The sequence below is a fragment of the Bombina bombina genome, chromosome 4 (assembly GCF_027579735.1).
Source record: "Bombina bombina isolate aBomBom1 chromosome 4, aBomBom1.pri, whole genome shotgun sequence".
NCBI lineage: Eukaryota > Metazoa > Chordata > Amphibia > Anura > Bombinatoridae > Bombina > Bombina bombina.
In genome coordinates this window covers 544,269,926-544,292,690 of record NC_069502.1, presented here as the reverse complement: position 1 = coordinate 544,292,690, position 22,765 = coordinate 544,269,926, and the positions used below count along the sequence as shown (strand labels likewise).

General features: G+C 39.6%; 1 protein-coding gene across 1 annotated transcript in view; it reads left to right on the top strand.

Annotated features, from left to right (window-relative positions):
• IBTK (inhibitor of Bruton tyrosine kinase) overlaps positions 1-22,765 on the top strand; it is a 244,926-nt gene that overhangs the window by 14,882 nt on the left and 207,279 nt on the right. Inside the window, exons 3-6 of the mRNA XM_053710478.1 lie at positions 3,626-3,722; positions 5,955-6,079; positions 13,583-13,693; positions 22,497-22,667. Coding sequence (XP_053566453.1) covers positions 3,626-3,722; positions 5,955-6,079; positions 13,583-13,693; positions 22,497-22,667 — 504 coding nt within the window. The remainder of the gene's footprint in view (positions 1-3,625; positions 3,723-5,954; positions 6,080-13,582; positions 13,694-22,496; positions 22,668-22,765) is intronic.

Genomic DNA, 22,765 nt, shown 5'->3' with positions numbered 1-22,765 from the left:
GGGCAGCAGATTAGGGGTACATAAGTATAACGTAGGTGGCGGTCGGCAGATTAGGGGTTAAAAAAATTTAATCGAGTGTCGGCGATGTGGGGGGACCTCGGTTTAGGGGTACATAGGTAGTTTATGGGTGTTAGTGTACTTTAGAGTACAGTAGTTAAGAGCTTTATAAACCGGCGTTAGCCCAGAAAGCTCTTAACTACTGACTTTTTTCCTGCGGCTGGAGTTTTGTCGTTAGATGTCTAACGCTCACTTCAGAAACGACTCTAAATACCGGAGTTAGAAAAATCCCATTGAAAAGATAGGATACGCAATTGACGTAAGGGGATCTGCGGTATGGAAAAGTCGCGGCTGAAAAGTGAGCGTTAGACCCTATTTTGAGTGACTCCAAATACCGGAGGTAGCCTAAAACCAGCGTTAGGAGCCTCTAACGCTGGTTTTCACGGCTAACGCCAAACTCCAAATCTAGGCCAAAGTAAATTATTATTATTATTATTATCATTTATTTGTATAGCGCCGCCAAATTCCGTAGCGCTGGTCAAAGCATATGTTAAAAATGTACATTCTGTAATAAAACAGAGAATTGTATTTTATGCTAAAATACTGTACCTCTTTAATACAAACATTGCAACTTCCTACTATATAACAAATGCTTCTGTTTCATGACTAATTCATGTAATTATAGTTGAAGTCAATACTACTGAAGAATACTAGTTTTATATTTATGGAGCATCTAACATTTTTCAAATACATTTTATAACACAGAAAAATATTTATTGTATAGTTAACAAAGGACCATGACCATAAGCATGTGACCATGAGGAATAGAGAAGGCGTTAGGAACAGTCAAATTGTAATAGAGCAAATTAGTTAAAATTGTTGTGATTGTTTTTTTTTTTTTAAAAGTTCTCTTTTTGGGAAAGCAGTATTAGCAGAATATGTTCCAATGAGTAAATCCAGGTTTAAATTCCAGTCTACATAGGTGTATGATGATGCAATAAAGCATTTCAATGTGATCATGTATTGCTCCTTTTCATCACCTAAAAAGTACCCAACTGTATTATCATCCATACTACTAATCCCTGAATTTGAGAAGGATTGCTCCTCACACCCCTAGCTTTTATTCCTCTCCATGCTATGTCTGGGACCCATGCTGAAGGAGAGTGTGTTTTATGGACACTGAACCCATATTTTATCTTTCATGATTCAGATAGAGCATGCAATTTTAAGCAACTTTCTAATTTACTCCTATTATCAATTTTTCTTCATTCTCTTGCTATCTTTATTTGAAAAGCAAGAATGTAAGTTTAGAAGCCGGCCCATTTTTGGTTCACAGCCTTGGTTGTCCTTGCTGATTGGTGGATAAATGCTGTCCAGGGTACTGAACCAAAATTGCGGGCTCCATAGCTTAGATGCCTTCTTTTTCAAATCAAGATAGCAACAGAATAAAGAAAAATTGATAACAGGAGTAAATTAGAAAGTTTCTTAAAATTGTATGCTCTATCTGAATCATGAAATAAAAATGTGGGGTTTAGTGTCCCTTTAACCAAAAATTGGCTGGCTCCTTAGCTTAGATGCCTTTTTCAAATAAAGATAGCAAGAGAACGAAGAAAAATTGATAATGGGAGTAAATTAGAAAGTTGCTTAAAATTGCCTGATCTATCATAATCATGAAAGAAAAAATGTGGGTTTAGTATCCCTTTAGGATGGTATCACTTATGGGATATAAGTCCTTGCCCAGCAGGAGAAGGCAAAACAACCCTAACAAGTCTAGAGCTTTGCTCCTCCCCCTTAGAATATCCACCACTCAGCCTTATTTAAAGGGACATTAAACCCACATTTTTTCTTATATGATTAAGATAGAGAATACAATTTAAAAAAAAGTTTGCTGTTTACTTCTATTGCCAAATTTACTTTGCTTTCTTGTTATTCTTTAGTGAAGAGCTACCTAGATAGGTAGTGTGCACATGACAGGAAATAGTGCTGCGATCTAGTGCTCTTGCTAATGTATAATATTGTTGCAAAAACTGCTGTCATATGAAAACAATTAGATAATAGAAATAAATTTTAAAGTTGTATGCTCTATCTCAATCGTGATTTTTTTTTTTTTTGGGGGGGGGGGGGTGTTATGTTCTTTTAAAGTTTTGTAGTAAAAGGAACGGACATGTAAGGCAGCTATTTGGTCTTCAGTTCACTTATTTCCCAATTTTTTTTTAGGCTGTTTTTGTCAGTATATTAAGAAAAACTAAACGTAACATAAATTATTGTTACTGGATACAGTTCTTTCTTCTTTCTTTTTTTCTTTTTCTTTCTTTCTTTCTTTCTTTCTTTCTTTCTTTCTTTCTTTCTTTCTTTCTTTCTTTCTTTCTTTCTTTCTTTCTTTCTTTCTTTCTTTCTTTCTTTCTTTCTTTCTTTCTTTCTTTCTTTCTTTCTTTCTTTCTTTCTTTCTTTCATTCTTTCTTTCTTTCTTTCTTTCTTTCTTTCTTTCTTTCTTTCTTTCTTTCTTTCTTTCTTTCTTTCTTTCTTTCTTTCTTTCTTTCTTTCTTTCTTTCTTTCTTTCTTTCTTTCTTTCTTTCTTTCTTTCTTTCTTTCTTTCTTTCTTTCTTTCTTTCTTTCTTTCTTTCTTTCTTTCTTTCTTTCTTTCTTTCTTTCTTTCTTTCTTTCTTTCTTTCTTTCTTTCTTTCTTTCTTTCTTTCTTTCTTTCCCTTTTTGTAAGCTGCTTCATTTTGCTTTAATTTCCTGCCCTTTGCTCTTACCATGTGCTTAAAGGGACAGTCTACAATATAATTTGTATTGTTTTAAAAGTTAGATAATCCCTTTATTATCCATTCCCCATTTTTCATAACAGTATCGTGTTTTGCTAAATCTTAAATAACTCCTTGGGCGTGAACACAATATTATCTAAATATTATCTAAATGTCTCAGATGAACTAGCAGTCCCCTGTTGTGAAAAGCAAATAAAAAAGCATGTGATAATAAGCTGTCTGTAGTGGCTTAGAAACAGGCTGAAATTTAGAGGTTTAAATGTTATAAAGTATATTACTAAAACAATCTTAGTTGTGCAAAGCTGGGGAATGGGTAATAAAGGCATTATCTATCTTCTTAAACAATAACAATTTATTGTAGACTGTCCTTTTAACTGATGAGTGGTATTGTTAAGGGTGTTTTAGCTCCGCCTCCTGAGCAGGGATTATCATCTTTAATAAATAAATATATCAGGTAAGTACAAATTATGTTTCTATGTCCTTGCGTTGGCACAATGGGGCATACATATGCGTCCCTGTCTGCCCCAGCTCGCGGGTAGCAATCTGCTACAGAAATGTTATAATTGCACCAGAGTGCTATTTTGTGCTTGTGTGCTATCCCGCCCCTGCTCGTGCACAGCCAAACACGCGCGGGCAGGAGCTGTCAATCTCCCCGGTTGGACGAGAGGTGGAGAAGAGTCTAGAGAGCAGTGGTCTGATGACCGCTGCTTGATAGACACTGACTGCAGGTTCTCTTTTGGGGGCTAAATTAAAAATAATACATAATGTACATAATTTTGAGCTCCACACTGTATAATGACAAGTAGAGTGGAAAATGTTTATTTAACCATCATTTACAATACTTTTTCCTTTCTATACTACAGAATGGCAGTAATCTTCATATTCAAGATAAAGATGGATTCACTGCATTGGATCTGGTAATGAAAGACAGACCTTCCCACATTGTCTTTAAATCTAGCGGTAAGATATTTACCTTTGCACATCAAAAAATATGTTGGATTCATTAACCTTTTAACGCCGTTCTATTCCGTCATAATTACACTGGGCTTTAGTGCCGTTATGACGGAATAGAACGTCATAGCCAACGGCTGTCCTGAAGCCTTCTGTGCTTCCTGCATTTGATCGCGGTCTGGAGGGCGTTCCTAGGGTTATAGGGACGCCCCCCAGACGCGATCCAATAATTGAAATCTCGCGATCGTGTGATTCCAATTTGTCTACATCGGAACAGTTCTTCCGATGTAGACACTTTAGCCCTGGCAGGAAAGGGTTAACAAAAGGAGTGTTGGAATTTCCTTGAAACCTAACCTACATATGCATTAATAATTGTCTAATAAAATGTAGCAGACCTTTTGCCAGATTATCTTTTATTCCTAGAAGCTGCAGCATTTTAACGTATGTTGTGACTTTAGAATCAACGTTTTTTTTTTTTTTGGAGAGTATGCAATTATGAAGTTGAAGTGTGAATTTTTGAAGCAGAAATGTTTGCTTCATTAAGCATTGTGTGGACTAGTAACCTTTTTTCCTCTGACATGTAAGCAATATAGCAGTGATATTTTTCTACAGCTTTATGTAAGTACATGTGTGCAATTTATTTTGTTTATAGAGATATATATATATTTTACAACTATATGAACTTATTGAATACCCCATTTCAAAACTATAAGCATTAATGTGGGCTTGAGGTCAGGGCTCTGTTCAGGCCACTTAAATTTCTCCATATCAAACTTGTCAAACCATGTCTTCATGGATATCGCTTTGTACACAGGGGCACGGACATGCTGGAACTGGAAAAGGTCTTCCCCCAAACTGTTGCCAAAAGTTGGAAGCACCCAACTGTATAAATGATTTTGTTTCCTGTAGCATTAAAATGACCCTTCCCTGGAACAAAGGGGCCTATCCCAAACCCTGAAAAGCACCACAGATCATTATTTTTCCTCCGCCCAAACTTTTACAGTAGATACTATGCATTCTAGAAGGTGGAGTTTTCCTGGCATCTGCCACAGCCAAATTCATTTAGCAGAATATCAGACCATGCCACATTTATAAGGAACAGTCTACGCCAGAAGTTTTATTGTTTTAAAACGGATAATCCCTTTATTACACATTCCCCAGTTTTGCTTAGCCAACACTGTTCTATTAATATATGTTTTACCTCTGTGATCACCTTGTAGCTAAGCCTCTGCAGACTGCCCCCTTATTTCAGTTCTTTTGACAGACATGCATTTTAGTTAATCAGTGCTGACTCCTAGGAAACTCCATGGGAGTGGGCACAATGTTCTCTATATGGCACACATGAACTATTGCTGTCTAGCTGTAAAAAACCTGTCAAAATGCACTGAGATAAGAGGCGGCCTTCAAGGGTTTAGAAATTAGCATATGAGCCTACGTGGTATTTCAATAAAGAATACCAAGAGAACAAAGCAAATTTGATGATAAAGTAAATTGGAAAGTTGTTTAAAATTGCATGCCTTATCTGAATCATGAAAGTTTAATTTTTACTAGACTGTCCCTTTAAAATCACTGAACACTTCAGTACGACTCGTTGTACTGCCAATGTTTGTCTATGCAGATTTCATGGTTATTTGCTTGATTTTAGGCACCTGTTTGCGATCTATGTATACAGTACAGTGCGAACGATTTAGGCAGCTGTTAAAAAATGCTGTAAAGTAAGAATGCTTTAAAAAGTAGTAATGTTAATATTTTTTTTTCCACACCAAATATTAATTCAGTTTAGATTTTTCTTCTGTTCGCTCACTTTGCGTTTTGTTAATTGATAAAAATAAACTATAAACATTTCTAATTTTTGAAGCATTCTTACTTTACAACATTATTTCACAACTGCCTAAAACCTTTGCTCAGTACTGTATATATGTGTGTATGTGTTATATATATATATATATATATATATATATATATATATATATATATATATATATATATATATATATATATATATATATATATATGTATGTATTGTGTGTGTGTGTGTGTGTGTGTGTATATATATATATATATATATATATATATATATATATATGTATGTATTGTGTGTGTGTGTGTGTATATATATATATATATATATATATATATATATATATATAATGTGTGTGTGTGTGAATTATAATATACTGTATGTAATGAAATTTTACAAAGGCCAAATAAACAAATTATTTTTTTAAATATTATTTTAAGATCCCACTGAGCTCTACACCTGGGGAAATAATATTAATTTCACATTGGGACATGGAAGTCAACAGAGCAAGCATCATCCAGAGTTAGTGGACATGTTTCCTCGTTCTGGAATCTATATTAAACAGGTATTTTTTTAGTGTGTTATTTCTGTTATATAAGAAACATTAATGTATTGGTATCCTGTTCTCTATTTATACCACAATAAAGATTTGTTTAATCTAATTTGCTAAATATTTTTTTCTCAAATGACTCCAAAAATCATATCCTCCAAACTGAAACTGTAATCGCTTGTTATAATATACTTCTTTATCTCCCTTCTTCCACTGCATTTGTGTTTATTTCTCCAACATTGGTGTGTCCGGTCCACGGCGTCATCCTTACTTGTGGGAATATCTCTTCCCCAACAGGAAATGGCAAAGAGTCCCAGCAAAGCTGGCCATATAGTCCCTCCAAGGCTCCGCCCACCCCAGTCATTCTCTTTGCCGTTGCACAGGCAACATCTCCACGGAGATGGTTAAGAGTTTTTTGGTGTTTAAATGTAGTTTTTTATTCTTCTATCAAGTGTTTGTTATTTTAAAATAGTGCTGGTATGTACTATTTACTCTGAAACAGGAAAGGATGAAGATTTCTGTTTGTGAGAGGAAGATGATTTTAGCAGACAGTAACTAAAATCGATTGCGGTTTCCACATAGGACTGTTGAGATGAAGTAACTTCAGTTGGGGGAAACAGTTAGCAGACTTTTCTGCTTAAGGTATGACTAGCCATATTTCTAACAAGACCATGTAATGCTGGAAGGCTGTCATTTCCCCTCATGGGGACCGGTAAGCCATTTTCTTAGTCAAGCAAACAGAATAAAGGGCTTAATATGGGCTATAAAACTGGTAGACACTTTTATGGGCTAAATCGATTGCTTTATTTGGGCATTTTATACATGTTTATGCTGATAATTCACATTTATAAACTTGGGGAACGTTTTTTAACGGCAGGCACTATGTTAGACACCTTTTCCAGTCAGGGAGGGCCTTCCCAGTTGTAGGCTGAGCCTCATTTTCGCGCCATTACTGCACAGTTGTTTTTGAGAGCAAGACATGCAGATGCATGTGTAAGGATCTGAAAGTAGCTGGAAAAGTTTCTAGAAGGCGTCACTTGGTTTCGTATTCCCCTCTGGGCTTGGTTAGGTCACAGCAAAGGCTATAGCTGGGACTGTATAGGGGTTAAATTTGTAAACGGCTCCGGTTCCGTTATTTTAGGGGTTAAAGCTCTGAAAATTGGTGTGCAATACTCTTAATGCTTTAATACACTCTGGTGAAATTTTGGTAATTTTTGAACAATTCCTTCATACTTTTTCACATATTCAGTAATAAAGTGTTTTCTGTTTAAAATTTAAAGAGACAGTAACGGTTTTGTTTTAAAACGTTTTTTGTGCTTTATTGACAAGTTTAAGCCTGTTTAACATGTCTGTGCTTTCGGATAAGCTATGTTCTATATGTATGAAAGCCAATGTGTCTCCCCATTTAAATTTGTGTGATAATTGTGCCATAGCGTCCAAACAAAGTAAGGACAGTACTGCCACAGATAATGAAATTGCCCAAGATGATTCCTCAGATGAGGGGAGTAAACATGATACTACATCATCTCCTACTGTGTCTACACCAGTTTTGCCCACGCAGGAGGCCCCTAGTACATCTAGCGCGCCAATGCTTATTACCATGCAACAATTGACGGCTGTAATGGATAACTCCATAGCAAATATTTTATCCAAAATGCCTACATATCAGAGAAAACGCGATTGCTCTGTTTTAAACACTGAAGAGCAGGAGGGCGCTGATGATAATTGTTCTGTCATACCCTCACACCAATCTGAAGTGGCCATGAGGGAGGTTTTGTCAGATGGGGAAATTTCAGATTCAGAAAAAAATTCTCAACAAGCTGAACCTGATGTTGTGACATTTAAATTTAAATTAGAACATCTCCGCGCACTGCTTAAAGAGGTGTTATCTACTCTGGATGATTGTGATAACTTGGTCATTCCAGAGAAATTATGTAAGATGGACAAGTTCCTAGAGGTTCCTGTGCACCCCGACGCTTTTCCTATACCCAAGCGGGTGGCGGACATAGTGAATAAGGAGTGGGAAAAGCCCGGCATACCTTTTTGTTCCCCCCCCCATATTTAAGAAATTATTTCCTATGGTCGACCCCAGAAAGGACTTATGGCAGACAGTCCATAAGGTCGAGGGGGCAGTTTCTACTCTAAACAAGCGCACTACTATTCCTATCGAGGATAGTTGTGCTTTCAAAGATCCTATGGATAAAAAATTGGAGGGTTTGCTTAAAAAGATTTTTGTACAGCAAGGTTACCTTCTACAACCCATTTCGGCATTGTTCCTGTCACTACAGCAGCGTGGTTCTGGTTCGAGGAACTAGAAAAGTCGCTCAGTAGAGAGACTCCATATGAGGAGGTTATGGACAGAGATCACGCACTTAAGTTGGCTAACTCTTTTATTTTAGATGCCGCTTTGCAATTAGCTAGATTAGCGGCAAAAAATTCAGGGTTTGCAATCGTGGCGCGCAGAGCGCTTTGGCTAAAGTCTTGGTCAGCGGATGTGTCATCCAAGACAAAATTGCTTAACATCCCTTTCAAAGGTAAAACTCTATTTGGACCAGAATTGAAAGAGATTATCTCAGACATCACTGGGGGAAAGGGCCACGCCTTTCCACAAGATAGGCCTTTCAAGGCCAAGAATAAGTCTAATTTTCGTTCCTTTCGCAATTTCAGGAACGGACCGGCCTCTAATTCTGCATCCTCTAAGCAAGAGGGTAATGCCTCACAACCCAAACCAGCCTGGAAACCGATGCAAGGCTGGAACAAGGGTAAGCAGGCCAAGAAGCCTGCTGCTGCTAACAAAACAGCATGAAGGAGTAGCCCCCGATCCGGGACCGGATCTAGTAGGGGGCAGACTCTCTCTCTTTGCTCAGGCTTGGGCAAGAGATGTTCAGGATCCCTGGGCACTAGAAATAGTTTCTCAGGGTTATCTTCTGGAATTCAGGGAACTACCCCCAAGGGGAAGGTTCCACATGTCTCACTTATCCTTGAACCAAATAAAGAGACAGGCGTTCTTACATTGTGTAGAAGACCTGTTAAAGATGGGAGTGATACACCCAGTTCCAATAAAGGAACAAGGAATGGGATTTTATTCAAATCTGTTCGTAGTTCCCAAAAAAGAGGGAACTTTCAGACCAATTTTGGATTTGAAGATCCTAAACAAATTTCTCAGGGTACCATCGTTCAAGATGGAAACCATTCGAACGATTCTACCCACTATCCAGGAAGGTCAATTTATGACTACCGTGGATCTAAAGGATGCGTACCTACATATTCCTATCCACAAAGAACATCATCAGTTCCTAAGGTTCGCCTTTCTGGACAAACATTACCAGTTTGTGGCCCTCCCAGTCGGATTAGCCACTGCTCCAAGGATTTTCACAAAGGTACTCGGGTCCCTTCTAGCGGTTCTAAGACCGAGGGGCATTGCAGTAGTACCATACTTGGACGACATTCTAATACAAGCGTCGTCCCTTTCAAAGGCAAAGGCTCATACAGACATCGTTCTGGCCTTTCTCAGATCTCACGGATGGAAGGTGAACATAGAAAAAGGTTCTCTGTCTCCGTCAACAAGAGTTCCCTTTCTGGGAACAATAATAGATTCCTTAGAAATGAGGATCTTTCTGACAGATGTCAGAAAGTCAAAACTTCTAAGCGCTTGTCAAGTTCTTCATTCTGTTCCACGTCCTTCCATAGCTCAGTGCATGGAAGTAGTAGGGTTGATGGTTGCAGCAATGGACATAGTTCCTTTTGCGAGAATTCATATAAGACCATTACAACTGTGCATGCTGAAACAGTGGAATGGGGACTATACAGACTTGTCTCCAGTGATTCAGGTAGATCAGAAGATCAGAGATTCACTCCGTTGTTGGCTGACCCTGGACCATCTATCCCAGGGAATGAGCTTCCGCAGACCAGAGTGGGTCATTGTCACGACCGACGCCAGTCTAGTGGGCTGGGGCGCGGTCTGGGAATCCCTGAAAGCTCAGGGACTATGGTCTCGGGAAGAGTCTCTTCTCCCGATAAACATTCTGGAACTAAGAGCGATCTTCAATGCTCTCAGGGCTTGGCCTCAGCTAGCAAAGGCCAGATTCATAAGATTCCAATCAGACAACATGACGACCGTTGCGTATATCAATCATCAGGGGGGAACAAGGAGTTCCCTGGCGATGAAAGAAGTGACCAAAATAATTCAATGGGCGGAGGATCACTCCTGCCACCTATCTGCGATCCACATCCCAGGTGTGGAAAACTGGGAAGCGGATTATCTGAGTCGTCAGACATTCCATCCGGGGGAGTGGGAACTCCACCCGGAGATCTTTGCCCAACTAACTCAATTATGGGGCATTCCGGACATGGATCTGATGGCGTCTTGTCAGAACTTCAAGGTTCCTTCCTACGGGTCCAGATGCAGGGATCCCAAGGCGACTCTAGTAGATGCACTAGTAGCACCTTGGACCTTCAACCTAGCTTATGTATTTCCACCGTTTCCTCTCATTCCCAGGCTGGTAGCCAGGATCAAACAGGAGAGGGCCTCGGTGATCTTGATAGCTCCTGCGTGGCCACGCAGGACTTGGTATGCAGACCTGGTGAATATGTCATCGGTTCCACCATGGAAGCTACCTTTGAGACAGGACCTTCTTGTTCAGGGTCCATTCGAACATCCAAATCTGGTCTCCCTCCAGCTGACGGCTTGGAGATTGAACGCTTGATTCTATCAAAGCGTGGGTTTTCAGATTCTGTGATAGATACTCTGGTTCAGGCCAGAAAACCAGTAACTAGAAAGATTTACCATAAAATATGGAAAAGATATATCTGTTGGTGTGAATCCAAAGGATTCCCATGGAATAAGATAAAAATTCCTAAGATTCTCTCCTTTCTACAAGAAGGTTTGGAGAAAGGATTATCTGCAAGTTCTCTAAAGGGACAGATCTCTGCTTTATCTGTCTTACTACACAAAAGACTGGCAGCTGTGCCAGATGTTCAAGCATTTGTTCAGGCTCTGGTTAGGATCAAGCCTGTTTACAGACCTTTGACTCCTCCCTGGAGTCTAAATCTAGTTCTTTCAGTTCTTCAAGGGGTTCCGTTTGAACCTCTACATTCCATAGATATTAAGTTACTATCTTGGAAAGTTTTGTTTTTGGTTGCTATTTCTTCTGCTAGAAGAGTTTCAGAGTTATCTGCTCTGCAGTGTTCTCCGCCCTATCTGGTGTTCCATGCAGATAAGGTGGTTTTGCGTACTAAGCCTGGTTTTCTTCCAAAGGTTGTTTCTAACAAGAATATTAACCAGGAGATAGTTGTACCTTCTTTATGTCCGAATCCAGTTTCAAAGAAGGAACGTTTGTTACACAATTTGGACATAGTCCGTGCTCTAAAATTCTATTTAGAGGCTACAAAAGATTTCAGACAAACATCTTCTTTGTTTGTTGTCTATTCTGGTAAAAGGAGAGGTCAAAAAGCGACTTCTACCTCTCTTTCCTTTTGGCTTAAAAGCATCATCCGATTGGCTTATGAGACTGCCTGACGGCAGCCTCCTGAAAGAATCACAGCTCACTCCACTAGGGCTGTGGCTTCCACATGGGCCTTCAAGAACGAGGCTTCTGTTGACCAGATATGTAAGGCAGCGACTTGGTCTTCACTGCACACTTTTGCCAAATTTTACAAATTTGATACTTTTGCTTCTTCGGAGGCTATTTTTGGGAGAAAGGTTTTGCAAGCCGTGGTGCCTTCCGTTTAGGTAACCTGATTTGCTCCCTCCCTTCATCCGTGTCCTAAAGCTTTGGTATTGGTTCCCACAAGTAAGGATGACGCCGTGGACCGGACACACCAATGTTGGAGAAAACAGAATTTATGCTTACCTGATAAATTACTTTCTCCAACGGTGTGTCCGGTCCACGGCCCGCCCTGGTTTTTTAATCAGGTCTGATGAATTATTTTCTCTAACTACAGTCACCACGCTACCATATGGTTTCTCCTATATTTTTCCTCCTGTCCGTCGGTCGAATGACTGGGGTGGGCGGAGCCTAGGAGGGACTATATGGCCAGCTTTGCTGGGACTCTTTGCCATTTCCTGTTGGGGAAGAGATATTCCCACAAGTAAGGATGACGCCGTGGACCGGACACACCGTTGGAGAAAGTAATTTATCAGGTAAGCATAAATTCTGTTTTTTGAAGCTTTTAATTGCAAGTTTGTGTTTGAGAAAACGATTTACAGTCCCTTTAATATTCATGCGACTGAATCATACAATATATTTAAAATACCTTGAAAGTGTTCACCTCCTAGTAGAGATCCTGTTAGGTTATTTTCTGTACATAGTACACTTTATTGTCTATTGGATATATCCCATTAGTGACATTATAGTTCTCTAATAAATAAGACAAGAAGCATTGTATGAGAATTATTACATTATCAGCTGAGCAATCTTCACTGTCAGAGGGGCCATGGATACCTTAAATACTTAACTTTAAAGGGATATGAAACCCAAAAATCTTCTTTTGTGGTTTGGAAAAGAACATTCAATTTTTAAAATTTTTTCAATTTACTTTGATTATCAAATTTTCTTTAATCCCGTTATATTCTTTATTGAAGACATACCTAGGTAGACATCTAGTGCGCTTGGAAATGGATAACATTCTTGCAAAACAGCTGTCATATAGTGCTCCAGAAATGGGCACGCTCCTGAGCTTATGTCCCTGCTATTCAGCAAAAGATACAAATAGGACAAAGAAAAATTGATAATAGAAATATATTATAAATTTGTCTAAAATCGCATGCTCTGTGCCCTTTTTTAATTACCTGCAAGAAGAATAAAATCGGTTCGCTTTACCTTCACTTACCTTGCCAGTAGTTTTATCCCAGAAACGTTTTTTCTCTTCTTCTTCAACAAGCACAATGCTACAGCTAATGATCTGTAACACTCTCTTCTGTTGAGAAACCAGAGTGTGCTCAGGCTGTGATCTGACCCAGCAGATGCTGATAAAAGGAAGCGTGAGCCTGCGTCTTCAGTCTCTACAGAAGGAGCAGCACAGCCTCTGATCGAATGTAGCACTCTGCTTCTTGGATATGGAAAAAAAAAAACAGATGACACTGGGAGCACTAAACAAAAAGTAAAGTGAGGATAACATGACATATTTTTCTTGCAGGAAATTAAAGGTATTAGGCATTTAATTATCAAGGGTCCGGTTTTGTTTCCCTTTAAATTTGAAGCTTAAAATTAAATATTTGTAGAGCTACAATATGTAAATACTTGTAATCTAGCTGTCACTTGTCTTTGTAATAATAATAACTGTGTGTTTAGAAAACATGTTTTACCTGACTGATGTAAATTTTGTAACAGCTAAAAACCTAATACCATAGTCTTTAATAGATAATTTTGTATAAAAAAAAATGTTTTTTTCTTTTCTAGTTTTTCATCTGAATCCTATTGTATCCCTTTGTTTTAATAAGCACATTTTTAGATTTCATATGGGAAGATGCTACTTTTGGGATTAATTATAACTTGCTTTTTGGCACTTTTTTTCTAGATGATACTGTGCAAGTTTCACTCTATATTCCTGTCTCAGAAAGGACAAGTTTTTACCTGTGGGCATGGACAAGGGGGGCGCCTTGGTCACGGAGATGAACTCACATGCCTGGTATGTTCACTGGATATTTTTCAGTTTTATAGATTAATATATCATTCAAATGAAGAAATGTTGAAGACATGCACCAATTCCAGTACATTGTATATTACCAATTCTTGTTGTTTTTATGCATTTATTTTGTTTTCATATTTTAAAGTACACTTTGTTTGCAAACATGTCACATCCTACCAAATGCTGTCCGCACAGCATCAGCATAAGGTCGCTCTTCTTTGTCACACATCTGTCCGTTTGTTTCACACCAGATTACATGTGTGAAGAGCTTTGTCTGAAGGGACCATTTTAGGAAGGATAAATATAAATTGTTCTAGTTCGATAGTTGAGGATGTCTCTGTCCTAGTCTGCTATTGTCAGGGAAGGTGACTCATTTAATAATTTCTCAGAGTATTCTGGCTGTTCATCCCTCTTTATTTTCTTCTCCATATTATTTGCTGTTTGTGTTTAACTATATTTTCATTGATCCCCGATACTTTTTTTCATTAGCTACAGATGCATTGTATTTAAATAAAGAAACATACTAGTACAGTGCACACACACACACCAGAGATCCAGAAAAAAATAGTGTGGCAGATTCCTTTGGCGATCTGATACCCCATCACATGATTTAGGAGAGAGCTGGCATCGGCAGGTGACAAATGATCTATAGTGCACTCATATAATTTACATATTCTTATTGAGGTTATTCCCTGCCTCCCTCTAGTCATAAGTGCCATCATGTTGAATCTTTCTTTCACTACATGTAATTGATGACCTGTTTGCGCATGTGCAGTAACTCTACTTTAGATATGTACAGTGTAACCTAGGTTCAAAAATGGCAGCACCCGCGATTAAGGAGAGGTGCATGAAATGTTTTAAGTGTCCCTTTAATTATATTATATTACAGAATGCTGCACTTTAATCTGTTGATCTTTTGTTGAATTAAGTTTGTTTAGGAAAAATAAAGTGAATTTCCAAAGAAGACTAGAAGACTAGTGTTTTTGTTTTTGTTTTGTTTTGTTTTTTTACTTTTATTTGAATTGCATGTCTATATCCTATGAGCCATTTTTGTATCTTCCTCAGTTAATCAATTTAGGAGATCTGAAACCCTTTGAGATTATTTAAAATGTTTAATTTTATTAATTAAGAAAATTGCAAAATGATTGCATGCTCTGGAAGCAAAGAGCATATGATGTTTTATATCTCATTTGCATATCTTACCCAGAGTTCTCTGGTGAATTGGAATACTTCTGGGGAAAAGCACGAGTAGATTATTGGCTATACAATTATTTTTGTGGCTTATACTTTTAATAGAACTTTTTCTTTTTTTGAGAGTAGCCTAAAGTTTTGAATCTTACATGGTATGTCCTTCCTTTTTGGCTGCTTCACAAGGGACCCCGCAGTCCTTCACCAGCTGGCAGCCCCAGAACTTGCCTCACAAGTGAGGCAGTGTGTCCAAAACCCAGGGAGGTCATGTGATCGATGTGATAACATATCAGCAATAACATGGCCACTGTATTTAAAACCATAACATTAAAGGTACACTGAAGCCAAATTTTTTCTTTCATGATTCAGATATAGCATGTAATTTTAAGCAACTTTCTAATTTACTTCTATTAGCAGTTTTTCTTTGTTCTCTTGATATCTTTATTTGAAAATAAGGCATCTCGGCTAAGGAGCCAGCTAATTTTTGGTTCAGAACCATGGACAGCACTTGTTTAATGGTGCTGTCCAATTAGCAAGGACAACCCTGGTTGTTCACCTAAAATGGGCCGGCATCTAAACTTACATTCTTACTTTACAAATAAACATACCAAGAGAATGAAGAAAATTTGATAATAGGAGTAAATTAGAAAGTTGCTTAATATTGCATGCTCTGTCTGAATCACAAAATAAAAACTGGGTACTGGCAGACAGCTGCCAGTATCTAAAATGGTTGCCACTACTGGAAGGGAGGAGGAGTTAGTAAGATGCTTGGGGGAACCAGTGGGCTGGGACGGTTAAGGAATAATTCCCTACACTGCAGAAATTAAAAAATAAAAAAATCCCTAAACTGCAGACTGTCTGTTAGTACGTACGATGGTGGTAAGGAGTGTGGGTGGGGGAAGAGATGTTTTGGAGGGATCAGCTAGGGGTCAGGGAGGTGAGAAGTGTCAGGTGGGAGGGTAATATATTTACACTAGAGCAAACTACTTTTCTGTTGTACTTTATTAGAAGGAGAAAAATAATCATTACCTTAATAATAACAATTTAAATAGTATTTATTTCTTCTGTTATGTGTGATCAGTCCACGGGTCATCATTACTTCTGGGATATAACTCCTCCCCAACAGGAAATGCAAGAGGATTCACCCAGCAGAGCTGCATATAGCTCCTCCCCCCTACGTCAGTCCCAGTCATTCTCTTGCACCCAACGACTAGATAGGATGTGTGAGAGGACTATGGTGATTATACTTAGTTTTTATGACTTCAATCAAAAGTTTGTTATTTTAAAATAGCACCGGAGCGTGTTATTACTTCTCTGGCAGAGTTTGAGGAAGAATCTGACAGAGATTTTTTACTATGATTTTAACCGGAGTCGTTAAGATCATATTGCTGTTCTCGACCATCTGAGGGAGGTAAAGGCTTCAGATCAGGGGACAGCGGGCAGATGAATCTGCATTGAGGTATGTGGCAGTTTTTATTTTCTGAATGGAATTGATGAGAAAAGCCTGCCATACCGTTAAAATGACATGTATGTATACACTTCAGTATTCTGGGGATGGTATTTCACCGGAAATACTGTGTTAAAGGTCACTAATCCTTTTAATAACTATTCTCATGTTAAACGTTTTTGCTGGAATGTAGAATCGTTTACATTGCTGAGGTACTGTGTGAATAAATATTTGGGCATTATTTTCCACTTGGCAGTTTTTTGCTTTAATTGTGACAGTTTCGTTTCTCTTCACTGCTGTGTGGGAGAGGGAGGGGCCGTTTTTGGCGCTCTTTGCTACGCATCAAAAATTCCAGTCAGCTACTTTTATATTTCCTGCATGATCCGGTTCATCTCTGACAGATCTCAGGGGTCTTCAAACTTCTTTGAAGGGAGGTAAATTCTCTCAGCAGAGCTGTGAGAATTCTTATAGTGACTGTGAATAAAAAACGTTGTTTTGTTTTCTTATGTACAAATTTAATTAGTGTTGTTTTTTACTAATGGGAACAAACCTTTGCTAAAAGTTGTGTTGTTTTAAAGTTTGATGCTATAACTGTTTTTCAGTTCATTATTTCAACTGTCATTTAATCGTTAGTACCTCTTTGAGGCACAGTGTGTTTTTTTGCTAAAAAAGATTATAACCAAGTTGTAAGTTTTTTTGCTAGTGTGTTAAACATGTCTGACTCAGAGGAAGATATCTGTGTCATTTGTTCCAATGCCAAGGTGGAGCCCAATAGAAATTTATGTACTAACTGTATTGATGCTACTTTAAATAAAAGTCAATCTGTACAATGTGAACAAATTTCACCAAACAGCGAGGGGAGAGTTATGCCGACTAACTCGCCTCACGCGACAGTACCTGCATCTCCCGCCCGGGAGGTGCGTGATATTTTGGCGCCTAGTACATCTGGGCGGCCATTACAGATAACATTACAAGATATGGCTACTGTTATGACTGAAGTTTTGTCTAAATTACCAGAACTAAGAGGCAAGCGTGATCACTCTGGGGTGAGAACAGAGTGCGCTGACAATGCTAGGGCCATGTCTGATACTGCGTCACAGCTCGCAGAGCATGAGGACGGAGAGCTTCATTCTGTGGGTGACGGTTCTGATCCAAACAGATTGGACTCAGATATTTCAAATTTTAAATTTAAATTGGAGAACCTCCGTGTACTACTAGGGGAGGTCTTAGCAGCTCTCAACGATTGTAACACCGTTGCAATACCAGAGAAACTGTGTAGGTTGGATAAATACTTTGCGGTACCGGCGAGTACTGACGTTTTTCCTATACCTAAGAGACTAACTGAAATTGTTACTAAGGAGTGGGATAGACCCGGTGTGCCGTTCTCACCCCCTCCAATATTTAGAAAGATGTTTCCAATAGACGCCACCACTCGGGACTTATGGCAAACGGTCCCCAAGGTGGAGGGAGCAGTTTCTACTTTAGCTAAGCGTACCACTATCCCGGTGGAGGATAGCTGTGCTTTCTCAGATCCAATGGATAAAAAATTAGAGGGTTACCTTAAGAAAATGTTTGTTCAACAAGGTTTTATATTACAACCCCTTGCATGTATCGCGCCGATTACGGCTGCGGCAGCATTTTGGATTGAGTCGCTTGAAGAGAACCTTAGTTCCTCTACGCTAGACGACATTACGGACAGGCTTAGAGTCCTTAAACTAGCTAATTCTTTCACTTCGGAGGCCGTAGTACATTTAACCAAACTTACGGCTAAGAACTCAGGATTCGCCATACAGGCACGCAGGGCACTGTGGCTAAAATCCTGGTCAGCTGATGTTACTTCTAAGTCCAAATTACTTAATATACCTTTCAAGGGGCAGTCCTTATTCGGGCCCGGTTTGAAAGAAATTATCGCTGACATTACGGGAGGTAAGGGCCACGCCCTACCTCAAGACAAGGCCAAAGCTAAGGCTAGACAGTCTAATTTTCGTCCCTTTCGGAATTTCAAAACAGGAGCAGCATCAACCTCCACTGCACCAAAACAGGAAGGAGCTGTTGCTCGTTACAGGCAAGGCTGGAAGCCTAACCAGTCCTGGAACAAAAGCAAGCAGGCCAGGAAACCTGCTGCTGCCCCAAAGACAGCATGAACCGAGAGCCCCCGATCCGGGACCGGATCTAGTAGGGGGCAGACTCTCTCTCTTCGCCCAGGCCTGGGCAAGAGATGTTCAGGATCCCTGGGCACTAGAGATCATATCTCAGGGATACCTTCTAGACTTCAAATTATCTCCCCCAAGAGGGAGATTTCATCTGTCAAGGTTGTCAACAAACCAGATAAAGAAAGAAGCGTTTCTACGCTGCGTACAAGATCTGTTAACAATGGGAGTGATCCATCCGGTTCCGTGGTCGGAACAAGGACAAGGGTTCTACTCAAACCTGTTTGTGGTTCCCAAAAAAGAGGGAACTTTCAGGCCAATCTTAGATTTAAAGACTCTAAACAAATTCCTAAGAGTTCCATCGTTCAAAATGGAAACTATTCGGACAATCTTACCCATGATCCAAGAGGGTCAGTACATGACCACAGTGGATTTAAAGGATGCTTACCTTCACATACCGATCCACAAAGATCATCACCGGTATCTAAGGTTTGCCTTCTTAGACAGGCACTACCAGTTTGTAGCTCTTCCATTCGGATTGGCTACGGCTCCAAGAATCTTCACAAAGGTTCTGGGTGCCCTTCTAGCGGTACTAAGACCGCGAGGGATTTCGGTAGCTCCGTACCTAGACGACATTCTAATACAAGCTTCAAGCTTTCAAACTGCCAAGTCTCATACAGAGTTAGTTCTGGCATTTCTAAGGTCGCATGGATGGAAAGTGAACGAAAAGAAGAGTTCTCTCTTTCCTCTCACAAGAGTTCCATTCTTGGGGACTCTTATAGATTCTGTAGAGATGAAGATTTACCTGACAGAAGACAGGTTAACAAAACTTCAAAATGCATGCCGCGTCCTTCATTCCATTCAACACCCGTCAGTAGCTCAATGCATGGAGGTGATCGGCTTAATGGTAGCGGCAATGGACATAGTACCTTTTGCACGCCTACACCTCAGACCGCTGCAATTATGCATGCTAAGTCAGTGGAATGGGGATTACTCAGATTTGTCCCCTACTCTGAATCTGAATCAAGAGACCAGAAATTCTCTTCTATGGTGGCTTTATCGGCCACACCTGTCCAGGGGGATGCCATTCAGCAGGCCAGACTGGACAATTGTAACAACAGACGCCAGCCTACTAGGTTGGGGCGCTGTCTGGAATTCTCTGAAGGCTCAGGGACTATGGAATCAGGAGGAGAGTCTCCTTCCAATAAACATTCTGGAATTGAGAGCAGTTCTCAATGCCCTTCTGGCTTGGCCCCAGTTAATAACTCGGGGGTTCATCAGGTTTCAGTCGGACAATATCACGACTGTAGCTTACATCAACCATCAGGGAGGGACAAGAAGCTCCCTAGCAATGATGGAAGTATCAAAGATAATTCGCTGGGCAGAGTCTCACTCTTGCCACCTGTCAGCAATCCACATCCCGGGAGTGGAGAACTGGGAGGCGGATTTCTTGAGTCGCCAGACTCTTCATCCGGGGGAGTGGGAACTTCATCCGGAGGTCTTTGCCCAAATACTTCGACGTTGGGGCAAACCAGAGTTAGATCTCATGGCGTCTCGCCAGAACGCCAAACTTCCTCGCTACGGGTCCAGATCCAGGGATCCGGGAGCAGTTCTGATAGATGCTTTGACAGCACCTTGGAACTTCAGGATGGCTTATGTGTTTCCACCCTTCCCGCTGCTTCCTCGATTGATTGCCAAAATCAAACAGGAGAGAGCATCAGTAATTCTAATAGCACCTGCTTGGCCACGCAGGACTTGGTATGCAGATCTAGTGGACATGTCATCCTGTCCGCCTTGGTCTCTACCTCTAAGACAGGACCTTCTGATACAGGGTCCATTCAAACATCAAAATCTAACTTCTCTGAAGCTGACTGCTTGGAAATTGAACGCTTGATTTTATCAAAACGTGGTTTTTCTGAGTCGGTTATTGATACCCTGATTCAGGCTAGGAAGCCTGTTACCAGAAGGATTTACCATAAAATATGGCGGAAATACCTATACTGGTGCGAATCCAAAGGTTACTCCTGGAGTAAGGTTAGGATCGCTAGGATATTGTCTTTTCTACAAGAAGGTTTAGAAAAGGGTTTATCAGCTAGTTCATTAAAGGGACAGATTTCAGCTCTGTCCATCTTGTTACACAGACGTCTGTCAGAAAATCCAGACGTCCAGTCCTTTTGTCAGGCTTTAGCTAGGATCAAGCCTGTGTTTAAAGCTGTTGCTCCACCATGGAGTTTAAACTTAGTTCTTAACGTTTTACAGGGTGTTCCGTTTGAACCCCTTCATTCCATTGATATAAAAATGTTATCTTGGAAAGTTCTGTTTTTAATGGCTATTTCCTCGGCTCGAAGAGTCTCTGAGTTATCAGCCTTACATTGTGATTCCCCTTATCTGATTTTTCACTCAGACAAGGTAGTTCTGCGTACTAAACCTGGGTTCTTACCTAAGGTAGTCACTAACAGGAACATCAATCAAGAGATTGTTGTCCCATCCTTGTGTCCAAATCCTTCTTCAAAGAAGGAACGTCTTTTACACAATCTGGATGTAGTTCGTGCCCTCAAGTTCTACTTGCAGGCAACTAAAGATTTTCGCCAAACTTCTTCCTTGTTTGTCGTTTACTCTGGACAGAGGAGAGGTCAAAAAGCTTCTGCTACCTCTCTCTCTTTTTGGCTTCGTAGCATAATACGTTTAGCCTATGAGACTGCTGGACAGCAGCCTCCTGAAAGAATTACAGCTCACTCCACTAGAGCTGTGGCTTCCACTTGGGCCTTTAAGAATGAGGCCTCTGTTGAACAGATTTGCAAGGCTGCAACTTGGTCTTCGCTTCATACTTTTTCCAAATTTTACAAATTTGACACTTTTGCTTCTTCGGAGGCTATTTTTGGGAGAAAGGTTCTTCAGGCAGTGGTTCCTTCTGTATAATGAGCCTGCCTATCCCTCCCGTCATCCGTGTACTTTTGCTTTGGTATTGGTATCCCAGAAGTAATGATGACCCGTGGACTGATCACACATAACAGAAGAAAACATAATTTATGCTTACCTGATAAATTCCTTTCTTCTGTTGTGTGATCAGTCCACGGCCCGCCCTGTTTTAAGGCAGGTAAATATCTTTTAAATTATACTCCAGTCACCACTTCACCCTTGGTTACTCCTTTCTCGTTGATTCTTGGTCGAATGACTGGGACTGACGTAGGGGGGAGGAGCTATATGCAGCTCTGCTGGGTGAATCCTCTTGCATTTCCTGTTGGGGAGGAGTTATATCCCAGAAGTAATGATGACCCGTGGACTGATCACACAACAGAAGAAAGGAATTTATCAGGTAAGCATAAATTATGTTTTTTTTAACTAAAACATCAAAATGATAGATTTTACTTTCATTTTACTGCCTGCCCCTCCCTCACACTTAGCACCTTGTGCAGATCTATTCCACTTCAAATAATCTTATATTCATTGAATGTCTTGAAACTTAATTAAGGGGTTCATTCTATTTTCATAGAGTTGCTGAGGAACAATATTCTTTTTTTTAGCTCTGTATATTTATTTCATATCTCTGCAGAGACAAAATTACAGTTTTAAGAAATACGAAGACAACAATTTGTGATAATATCTTCTAGACTAAAAAAAATAGTCAATATAATCTTACAGAAACCTCTGGGAAAGCATGACATTGGGAATTGATCAATGGAATTAATTTGCCAATAAATGTAAACATTGCAGCCATGAATATGCAGCCTCATGCTACATAGTTACAAACTATAAAGTATCTTAAATAGAAAACCAGATTTAGATAGATAATTCCTCAAAAAGCATTTTTAATCCACCCTGGTGTATAGTGTTAAAGGGTGTTGTTGTGTGTGTCTGTTTTAAAATGTTGATGACTAAAAAAAATGTAACCATAATCCTTGTATTCTGCCTGTAAGCACTATTTAGTAATCTGTTGTTAACTCATATGAATGATAGTGGGGTATATATATGAACAACAAAATGATATGTATTTGTTAAATGTTTGTACTATTTCTAGGTACCTAGGTTGGTGGAAGGTCTATGTGGTCACCAGTGTAGTCAGATTGCTGCTGCAAAAGACCATACCATTGTACTGACAGAAGAGGGCTATGTTTACACTTTTGGCTTAAACACGTTTCATCAGTTAGGTATCCTGCCACCTCCGTCCAGCTCTAATGTCCCTAGACAGGTATGTGTATAATGTTTTTTTCCCCATTTTATTTTAAATGTACTTTTTGCAAGTTATGTTTTTTTTCCCCCCAAACTCTAAATTCCCTTGATTCTTTT